Source organism: Oxyura jamaicensis, chromosome 1, assembly GCF_011077185.1.
Source record: "Oxyura jamaicensis isolate SHBP4307 breed ruddy duck chromosome 1, BPBGC_Ojam_1.0, whole genome shotgun sequence".
In the NCBI taxonomy this organism is placed as follows: domain Eukaryota; kingdom Metazoa; phylum Chordata; class Aves; order Anseriformes; family Anatidae; genus Oxyura; species Oxyura jamaicensis.
In genome coordinates, this window is record NC_048893.1 from 195,900,470 (window position 1) to 195,911,996 (window position 11,527).

The 11,527-nt window shown below is 36.3% G+C and overlaps 1 protein-coding gene across 1 annotated transcript in view; it reads right to left on the reverse strand.

Annotated features, from left to right (window-relative positions):
- The window catches only part of TYR (tyrosinase), a 57,878-nt gene that overhangs the window by 39,155 nt on the left and 7,196 nt on the right, over window positions 1-11,527 (reverse strand). Inside the window, exon 2 of the mRNA XM_035329184.1 lies at window positions 7,442-7,658. Within this exon, the coding sequence (XP_035185075.1) occupies window positions 7,442-7,658 (217 nt within the window). The remainder of the gene's footprint in view (window positions 1-7,441; window positions 7,659-11,527) is intronic.

The following is an 11,527-nucleotide window of genomic DNA, read 5'->3' on the forward strand; positions in this document are numbered from 1 at the left end:
TCTAGAAGACTTCAGCACAATCAGCTGTTCAGGATAATACTACGAAGTGGGGTAGAGCCAATTAAAAATCATATGTGAAAACATGAGATTATTTTCAAAGTACAGGACACTTTGCTGAAGTAGCTGCAGAAAAATCACCTTTATTGCAAATGTAAGGCTACAGATCTACAAGGAGCAGTGAGCTGAAATGGAGCATACGCCTGCCTTGCCCCATGCTATACCTTCACAGCCACTCCTATGCATTAACTGCAGCTCTTGCCAGACCTTCTGTGAACTCACTACCCTGACAGAAAACTACCCTGAGGGTTGTTTTTATTAATTATCTAGGCTACTGAGATTCAGTATCTTATGTAAGAATATTATGAGTAGTGGAGCTGGTACCAAAAAAGTGACTGACTGGAGGATGGAGGAGATTGCATAGAGAATTAGGATTGCCCCCAGTGGTGGTGAGCTATTAAATCATCTGGCCTGTACAGGAAGCTGTAACATTCAGACATCCTTTTAAACTCTCATTTAATTATGGTGTATTAGAAATAGCCAGAAGGGGATATATCACTGAAGTAACTTGAAGTTTTACTAGAGCTCCTTTTTCAACAAGAGAAGAATCACAATTTTTAAGTATCATAGAATCATTGAATCATAGAATATCCCCAGCTAGAAGGGACACACAAGGATCATTGAGTTCAAATCCTGGGTCCCCAAAGGATCACCCAAAAAATCAGACTATGTGTCTGAGAGCGTTGTCTAAATGCTCTTGAACTCTGTCAGGCTCTATGCCTCAACTACTTTCTGCTCCTGCTCATAGCCTTGTAAGTCATTGACAGTGATTCAGTGAGGTTGAAGTAGGTTCACTGGAGCCAGGCCAAATTAAATCAGATGGGGAGTTAGCCCAAACTTTATTATAGGAGGAGCTAATTATGTCGTCACTCACAATTAAGGCAGCCTAACATTTTTAAGATGATATATAGGTGGTTCTCATTAAACGTGCAGTTGGGTCAGATATATGTCCTTTAATAGAGTGTTTAATTATAGTAACTACAGATTTTACTGTCTAATAACAGAGGCCATAGAAGTCCATGTACAATCAGCAAGGGCAAAGCTTTATGTATTGTGAGCAAATAGTGTTTTCCTGAAGTGCTCATTGCTACTGGCTGAAGTTCTATATGCTTAGCAAAGGGTATGTAGAATTTGCAGAGTGTTAGCAGCCTTCAGTGCAATAGGAATGGTGAAACCATTCCAATAATCCTATCTCCTCTTATCTCCTCTGATAGTTTTAGTGGGACTGCTTAAAGTCTGTGACATCATTAATATCACTGAGCTATTTATAGCAGTTTAGCCTTTTTGTTGTTAACTGCAAAACTTTTTTTTTTTTTTTTTTTTTTTTTTTTTTCCTAACTGCAAAACTGATTTTCTTATACAATTAAATTTAGTTTTGTATGACTTTCTAGGTCTGTGGTTGTGGCAACAGAGACTTTAAAGGCCAAATTTTGCTTTGCATGTTGCTTTGTTGCATGTCCAAGTCCAGCCGACTGGTATACTTAGTCCCACTCTCCCTGGGGACTATATATTCTTAAATAAATGTAGAATGTAGTCTAAAATTGTAGAATGTAGTCTAAAGAAGTTCAGGTCAGACAGATACACCTACTTTAAAACAGAAGTAAAGATACAGATATAAAAATGTTAAGGCCATATCCTTACTTGTCTTTGAAGGTAGTGATGTTCTTCTGGCTTATGAGGCTGATGTTTTTCAGCCATTGGCAATGTCAAAGGAAAATTTTCAGGGTTAAACCTTGCATATTTTCTCAAGCAACATTATTACTGTAATCTTTCCTGAGTAAGGTAGCTACAGGAACAGCAATTTTGCCTAAGGTGCTGTTGTAAATGAAAGTTTGTGGTTATTTAATTTAGACCATGTCACCATCTAGTTTTTACTTAAAATGATTCTTGTAGAGCTTCATTGTGGTCTGGACTGAACAGATTTTTTGGTTCACTGGTAATGACCCTCTGTGACTTGCCAGCCCTTTTTCAATGTGCAGCATAAATTTACCCAGAGACTGAGAATTTGAGCTGGGTAAGGGATGTTGGCTGTAGGCTAAAACTTTTTTAATTAGAATTTTTCTATTGGAAGACTTCATTTTGAGAAGCTATTTTTCATTAGCTGTATGGATCACAGTGAAAATGCTGAGAAAAGTTTTCCACATGAAAACATATAATTTCAGAAAAAAAAAAAAAGTAAAATGTCCTATTAAAATGAAATTACATTTTTGAAGTGTTTGATGTTTTATTCCATTATTTCATGACAAAATAGCAGTAACAATCCATAATTGTGACAGACAATGGAATTCTATGACATGGCTTGACTTAATACCATGTGTCATGAGTTAATTCATGAATAATGAAAGTGATATACAGTTTTAGAATTTAAAAAATGAAACAGGAAGCGCTGATTTTTATTTGAAATTGTCATAAATTAATTTCATATATGGAATTATCTCACAAAAAAGAGGAAATTCTAAGTTTTTGGTCATCTTTAATTTTTAGGAGGTAGCATTAATCTGTCACACCAAAACTGAACTGCACAAAGAAGAAACCCAACTATTTCACATGCAGTCAGCTAAGCCATTTCTGATCTTACTTGTTGCTTATAAAGTGGACTGAGGTGGACTGATTTTCTGTACTCTCTTCTTGCATCTGTGAAGTGTCTGATACATTCAAAATTGCTTCTCAGTTAATCAAATCTTATTTAAAATATTACTCTTCAAGGAGCAATGTGCAACCTGCCTTTGAACAGCAGAAACTCTCCTATCCCAGATTGAGGACAGCCTGTGTTCTCACGTTCAGTGGGGTGATGCTTTAATGAACAATATTGACCTTACCTTTACATAGATGTGCTTACTCTTAAATGACATCATTTGTGTCCATATAGCAGTATTTTCTGTCAGTCAAACAAGGATCCATCATGCCTTGTTAGCACCTGCTCATAAAGGTGCTGATACCTACCTCTCAGATGGGTAAAAAGGTGTTTGTCTTTGTTCAACTTTACATGGAACAGGCATAGAAGAGCATAAAGTTTTGCCCAGAAGTGCACAACAACATGTGTAGGACTGGATTTCTCTGGCCTTACCATGTTCTTAATTATTCCAAGTGATCACAGCTTTTTCCATTACAGAATTAAAACTGAATAGCATATCCCACATTGATGTAAATCAAGAACCACTCCATTAGAGTCACTGGCCCGGTTCTGGTCATCTTTTGTAAGACCTGAGTAATTCCACTAAAGTCAGTGGAGTTACCTTGGATTTATTTTGGATCTAAAGGAGATTAGAATTTGACCTTAGGTGTATTGGCACAAACTTGTGTAAACAAGTAAAGAAGGCTTGAAAAGATTTTCACTTAGAAAAGGAAGTAAATGTTAGGAACTACAGACTACTAGGAGGTTTGTGAGAAATGTCATCACAGAAGTGGGCACTGGCACAATGAAAGCAAAATGGCAATTTAAGCTTGGCAGATGTACACAGCAACAACAACAACAAACAGACCACTTGTAAGAAAGGAGCAAACAAAATATGTGTGCTTATTTTTGGTGGCAGCAGCGGGTTTTGTGTTTTGTTATTGTTGTTATCTGTTTGTTTTTGGTTTTGGCAGTAAAGCTAGTTTAAGAACTTCCCACCATCCCTTTCAACCTTAAACATATATTCTTGATGTTGTATTGCAGCCCAGTCTCTCTTTAGATGAATAGACTGAAATGTTTATGGAACTGCAGTATAAATTTGAGTGTTGAAATACATCAGGTCAAAAATAAAATATCCTCAAAGGAAAAAAAATCTGAGAATGACAGTGTCTGATGGAATAAGCTCCATCTCTATAGCAACACAGATAAACACCTACTGAGATGGGTCTGGCTTGCACTTCGAAAGGCTCATCACCAAAAAATGCCCTTATCATGGAATGTTGTGGGCAAAGTTTCACTCCAGCAATCACTAGCTCTAAAGAAATATTCTTATGGAAAGAAATGTAACATCACGGTTGCATTTGGAATCTTCTGTGCTGATATTTTCTGAGATGCTTTATTTCCCATCTTTTTTCAAAAACTTACATGACCTCTTTAAACAGAGTGCCATTATTATGCACTCTTATGCTATAAGAGTGCTCTTGTACACCAAGAGTGAAAATCAAAAGCACGTTCTTTAAAGTTCTAGTTGTACAGGGGAATTTCAGCCTGTGATACCATAGAAGAGTTAGTGGCATATTGGAATAGAAAAGTCTCTCAAAATCTTCAGAAGACTTGTAGTATACATATACAACTTCTTCTGCACACAGGAAGGCAGTAACTTAATTTGATGGACAAAATCTGCCTAGTGTTCTGAAATTCTGTTGTGTAATTACTTTTCTATTTTAATGATTGTAAAACAAATGAGGAATGTACCTGGGAAAACAAACAAACAAACAAACAAAAACCTGACGGTACTGTCAAAGTGGGTCAATTTGGACAAGTTACAGCCCTCACCTTCATTCTGTCCATAGCTATTATTTTTTCTGCATTTGTTCACTATTAAAGTCAATATGTATTGACTATGTAATGTCATTAGCATAAGAAAATGCTTAATGAATCAAGAGCAAACAGAGGGGTCCAACCCTGACAATATATTGAGACATATTTGTGTTAATGAAAATGAAGACATTTTATGGCTGAGAAACCTTGTGAAATATTGAGGTAAGAAGAGCTTTCATACTATGAGGCCATTTAATACACATTGTCTTATCTTTCGTACATTGCACTTATAACAAGGGAGTCATTCACAATTACTTATATATATGGAAGAAAAGGGGTGATTCAAGATTTTGACAGGAATCATTGTTTTATATTAAAAAAAAAAAAAGCAAAACCAAAACCTTACAGTGGACTAGCTCTTTGAGTTTAAAAGATACCACAAGGCTAAAAGGAAAAAGGAGGAGTTATTTTCATGTAGTTATGTGCTGCTGCAGTGCTTCTGCACTCTGTTGACCTTTATTTTCTTCCACAACACCTCTTGAGCACTGTAGATCTCCTTAAGCTGGGCTATTAGAGTTAAACAACAATAAGGCATCTAGTAAGTGCATTAGCAGTTGGACTACAAGCCAACATAGTCACCTAACAGGATTTCCCCTAGAAGAGAGAGTATTGGATTGTTTTGGATTTTGGTTTCACGTCTACAAAATTTCTAAGGAGAGGACATTCATTGCCTCAGTCATTCCTCACTGAGCTTCTCTGCAGCCTCCCAGCTTCCCTTCACATGGATTCTAGGACTTGGAAATGGCCTTCACTGCCAAAGAAAAGGAGTTACATCTCTTTTCTTCTCTCCTTGAATCACATGTGAATCACACAGGTGCTCTGAAAGGGTTGTGGTACATGCTAGGGAAGGCACATCTGGATGGACCAATAAGACAGGAATGAATTTGCTCTGCCCCTGCTCTGGACTAAATGGATGCATCCATAAGACATGCAACACCATGCCCAAGATAATATGCACTGCTTCTGTAACGACATAAGTTTCTGGATCACATTTGACTTGTGTCCTTCCTCAATAACATGTAGTTTTGTCTCCAGTCTATTGGAAGTATTGTCTAAATCACATGAAATGCACCAGAACCTAACGGTGCCTGCCTAATGCATCTGAACGATTGTGGTGGTGAGATGGAGCTTCACCACCTCACTAAGGAGAAAGCTGAACACTCTTCAGTTCTGAAGGGTTGTTACACAGAACAGAACTTACTTGGAAGAAAATTTGATCTACAAGATCTCCTTCCAGATGCAGTAACATTGGCACAATTCAGACTAAAACATGACCTTCTCCATGGTATGACTGACAGATGACAGCAATAAAGCCATGATCAACCATGACTGCCATGAAATTAACATGACAAGAGACAATGATAGAGAAAGGGTTTGATAAATTATTCAGACAGAGCACTGATTCTGATTTTAGAACTAAAATAATCATTTCCTGGCTCTCTGGAAGCTGTAGGTACATTCCTGGTCATTGCACAATTCTGTCAAATGTTATTGACTTTTATTTTTATTTAATTATTTATTTATTTTGCCCCAGATAGCTACTGTTGATTTCATATGGAAATGTTATTTGTATATTTTCTTTTGCTTCAAAAGGCTGTACTTGATATATGGCTTTGTTTAGCTGTCAGTTTAGGCTCAACTTTGACCAAACACGGGTTTTCCTCTTTTTATGCAAGTACTGAATTATCCTTATTTAAAGAGCAGTCATGATACTGAAATATAACCTTTGAAAGTGAGGGGTCCATTTTGATTCTGCCCACTCAGTAAACACATCCATGGCTCTGCTTAACTTCCATAGACTATGGCTATGCTTTTGTCTACAATACTGACAGCACGTCATTTTTTCATGACTTGTTTACTTCAATTCCTTTTTCTCTACTCTTCCTATTCTACTCTTTGTTTACATACTTCATGGAGAAAAATGCACAAAAATTGTACTCATTTATGTCACCTTTTTCTTTTCCATACTTCACTTGTTTTCTGGTTTCAAGGGTAGAAAGCAAAACTCTATCCAAAGCTGGAGTCTATGTCTATATTCTCTTATGACTCCAGCACACAAATTCCACATTTTTTAAATTGAATAATTGCATTAAGCCCTCCCCCCCCACTCCCCCCCCCCAACCCCACCCCCAAGATAACTTTATGGCATTCCACACTGCATTAAGAGCAATACTGAACATATTAAAAGCTTTGTTTTCTTATCCTCATGCCAACACCTATATTGTATTGTTTTGACACTTGCATGCTTCCTTGCAAGCAAAAATCTCTGGGATATCGATGTAAATATGTCCTATTTGATTCAGTAGTTATATAATACAGCAGGGAAGCAATGTTTATTGATAGCTATAATGTGCTATCCTTGTTTATTAGCAATTTAGCAAATGAGATTAGGTTGATAGATGATTGAGAATAACTATTCCATTTACAAAAGAATCCATGTTTCTTAGCAAATTAGGAACATTCATAACAAGGTAGATAGTTTGATAACTAAGACGAATAACTAAACAGTTTAGGAAGAGATACTAAAGATAATGTTTTAGGTATAATGTTGACCCTAAGACAGTCCTGTAACCCAAATGGATGTGGTTATGATCATGGGTAAGTAGGTTATTAGAGGATCTCTTTTTATGCAGCATTACATTTCTATGCCTGGTACTGACTATTGAGGAGACAATATCTCATAGATGGATTTGGGGTCTGATCTATCCTGCAGTTTCTATTTTTTTATCAACTTTAACGTGGGTCTTTCTATGTTACTATTACAGGAGGAAGCTTTTCCTTTAGTTTTGCTTCATGGAACCAGCTAAAACTGTCCAAAGTTTAAAGGCTCCAATCCTAGAGAAATTCAAGTTACTGTTAGAAATAGCAAAACAGAATAAAATATGTTACCTTCCAAAGTGTTCCGGAAGCTGTAATTGGCCATTTTATCCATGGATCCAGATTCATATTGAGTCAGTGACAGGCAAAATTCAACTTCAGCTGAAGATGGGAGCCTCGGAGTCCTTGATTTGTCATTGTTCCCAGGATTTCGCAGTATAGGTCCTTCACTAGTGGCATTGCATAAAGACTGTTGGCTGTTGTACTCTTCAGATCGAGTACAGATTACCTGTATAAAACACTTTTTGTTAGCAGAGTTGCAGTTGTAAAAACAGAAAAAAAATCAAACAGAAAAGAGGTATTTTGTTTATTATTATTATTATTTAGAAAGGAGAAAATGAAATATACAATATAATGTTTCTTGCAATAATATACATTAATTTTAATTATTTTAATGAATGATTTTAATATGAGCTTGTAAATTTCATAGAAGGCACCTCTAATAATGGTGAACATTTTGAGATGATACATTTGTGGATGTCTGAAGCTGTCCATTTGGACTAAGGCATTGGTTCTTATTTATGCACTTGAAAGCTCACTGAAGATAAAATCAGTGTTACCAACCAATGCAGCAGGACTCAAATGGAGTTAAATCTGCTACTGAAGTTGCTGATGGAGGTTTTTGGTTTCAGCAGACTACTGAACAAAGCTATAATTGCAAATTTGTCTCCCCATGTGGGAAGGAGAGAACTGTTGACTTGGAATACGAAAAAAAAAAGTTATCTTTTGTTCTGAAAATATCTGTCTGTGCTTTGCCAGATTAAGGGGGCAAATCACTTAATTTTACTATGTTTTGATGACATTTTATGTGCAGAATGGGAAAATACTGCGTTTCTCACAGGAATATTGTGGAGATGTACATGTATTGGAATCTGAGGTACCATAGTCATGGGTATTGGAAAAGGACCTGAGGCAGAAAGAGGGATAGGAGTATTAAATATTGTCAGAATCTAGCATTGTTTATATAAATGTTCTGGGTTCACAAAGTACCATGACATAACAAGGCATTATTAATCAGATGACCATTAGATGACTGGAAGTGGAAACTGCCAGTCCACTTTGAGAATACTCAAATCAGTAGTTAAGTACCTAGTAGCTCAAAGTAACTTTAAATGATACTCAGATAATTGTAAGTCAAACTCCTTCACATTTGCTATGGGCTAAAAGTGACCATACAGACCATCAGTGTTACTCAGGTGTTGCTCAGAATCTTTTAAAAAACACAACTTATTCGTTACCTAAGGATGTAGGTCCTATAATGACCATGAAGATGCCATGGTCATCATAAGAACTCTCATATACTAGCTTTCAGTGCATCCACTATTTGACCAGTATTTATTTTTATTTTATTTTATTTATTTTATTTTATTTTATTTATTTTATTTTATTTTTTATTTTATTTTATTTTATTTTTATTTTTTTATTTATTTTCTAATATTTACTTTCTTATATTTTAATATTTTTTCCCCATGTTCTGCTAAAATAAACCTGTAGGCACTTAGTACAGGTACTAACACACATTTCTTCTTTACATTCAGGAAAACCTGTCTGACGTGCAGTCAGGATGGAGGAAAAGGTAATGACACAATAACAAGCAGAAGATCAAACTAGATGGTTTTGTGGTTCCGTCTTGTGGCACAGCTGATGGGGTCTACAAAAATGAAAAAGAATAACAGACTCCCAGGAGTTGTTTCATATGTACTTCAGATGAGGCTGAGAGTCTGAACAAAGTGTGTTGTCTAGTGCTTTGCATTATTTTTTTCTGAAAACAAAACAAAACAAAACAACAAAACACCCGAACAATACTCCAAACTAACAGAGATGTATTCAAAACATAGGATTCTGTGGTTAACAGGTAATCAATGCAGTTAATGAGAAAACTATGGAAAAATAACAGGTCTCAATATTGAGTGAGATATCTTAAGAGAAAACACGTGACACTGAAACTTTGAGAAGTCTTTCATCCTGGAGATGTGTTCCTGTTTCATGGACAGAAATGATGAAGAAAGTTATTGAAAGCAGTCATTTCTGCTGTGAATGAGGTAGAAGAACATGAGATTCTCTGTTAATGAAGGAATTGAGTGGGAGATTCACTTTGCCAGCACTAGCTGTGTACGAGTTGCTGGATTGAAGCAGCGCTTTAGAGCAACTTCTGCAATCGAGAGAGAGAGGCATCTCCCGCATGTGATTCAGCCCTTCGAAACCAGACATCTGGTAGGTGAGGTGTACTTCTAAGGGGTACCAAACCCTCTCCATTGATTAAGTCAATGAAAGAAAATGTGTAAAAAAAAAAAAAATCAATGTAAAAACTGTCTCTGTACTGCAGTTAGCAAGGAAAGCAAAATTAAGAGTGTTCAACTTAATGTTCTGCTTCTGCATTAGGATGGGCTGAATCACACCCTGGAGGCATGAATGTGCCTCTGAAGTCACTAAAGACAGACACAAAGGCAACTTGCTTTGCTGCCTAATGAACTTTTGGATGACAGGAAGGAGATGAGAAATATCATTTTTCTAAGTGATTTGACCACAAATTCACAGAAAATGTGTGACAGAGCTGGTGATATAACCTAGATTTCTTAAGGAGCTGGAGTTCTTAAGTGATAAGTTTCCTATGAATATGAATCTCATGAATAATTTTTTTTTTTTTTTTTTTTTTTTTTAAGAGAGAAGAAAGCTTATCAGAGAAATTTATCCATTGAGACTGCTCTTTCAAATGAGATTTTCCCCAGTCTCTTAAAACTAGTGAGATTCCCTTGGAGGCTATAGGTGGTTATCCATCAGAGTTTCATGTGTGCAGAACTCAGTCTGTCCTGACAGCTCTAAGAAGTTTCTTTTCAGAATTCACCAGGAAGGAAGATGTAGCAAGATGGAAAGACCTACATTTATAAACACAAAGTAGAGCTATACTGTTGTTTTTATGATTGTTTTCTCTTTGTAAAAAATTTACTTTTTTGTAGTTCAACCCAGTTAAAAGGAGAACAGGGGTTTCAGGCTGTGGGAAATGCTCTAGTAATTTATTTATAAAGAATGGACAGTCCTATGTCCCTAGAAATGCACTAGTGATGAAAACAAGGGAGTCTTGGCTGGTGAATCTCAACCCATTCCCCAGTCTGCATTTGGCTTGGAAACTACATGCATGCAAGCTTTCTGTCTAGCTCTGTTTTCTCCAGTCCTTATGTAGAACTTCTTTTGGCTCCTCTGCCTTGTCATCTCCTGTCTTTTCATCCTCTCCCCACCACCATGGAGACACATCCCTATTGCGTCCTAAAGAGGAATCACATCTTGCCTTCAAAACTCAAATATTCAGATGGGCAATCTTCAGGCATGTGCTCACATATACTGAACAAAGGAATATTTCCCCAATGTTTTGTTTATCTGTTTCACTGTGATTTAATGCAACTCTTAATGTTATGAGACTTATAAATGTCTATATATTTTGTTATTGTTCAATTTATGTCTCAGTGTAGCCCTTGTTAACTGTCTGACTAACCAAACAGAAGCCAGATGCTATAAGGTATCCATTAACTCATGATCATGAAATAACAGCATAAGGGGAAGGAATAAAAATGCTTATCTGTGCTCTTTTGCCATTTGTTCTGCACTACAAATTAAAGACTGGCCATAAAGTTAGCCAGGATGCTTTTCCAGAAAGGTATGCTTGAGGTAATACAAAGCATGGTTCTATCCTGAAACTATTATTTGCTGTTTCATCAGTCATGTGTTGTGTAAATTGTAACAGCACAAAGGCCAGTCAAACTTTTTTTTTTTTTTCTAGATTTAATCTGCATAAAATTTACACAAAATAGGTCACATCATTGCCTTCTTTTCATTCAGTAGGTGTTTCTACTAGAAAAACACTGCTTAAACACTTGTTTTATTTTTATTTTTATTTTTATTTATTCCATTTTGGAACAGTCCTGAGCAAATTTCTCTCTTCACCCTGTAAAAAGCTTCATACTCAGACCGCATGTCATAAATACACACATCGGAGAAACGGCAAGATGCTCTGAGGATTAGCTTATGTAAGTAGTTAGCAGAGCAAATGCCAGTAGATGGCAGTCCAGAATGTGCAGCATCATTCCTGGGCCTTGTAGCATC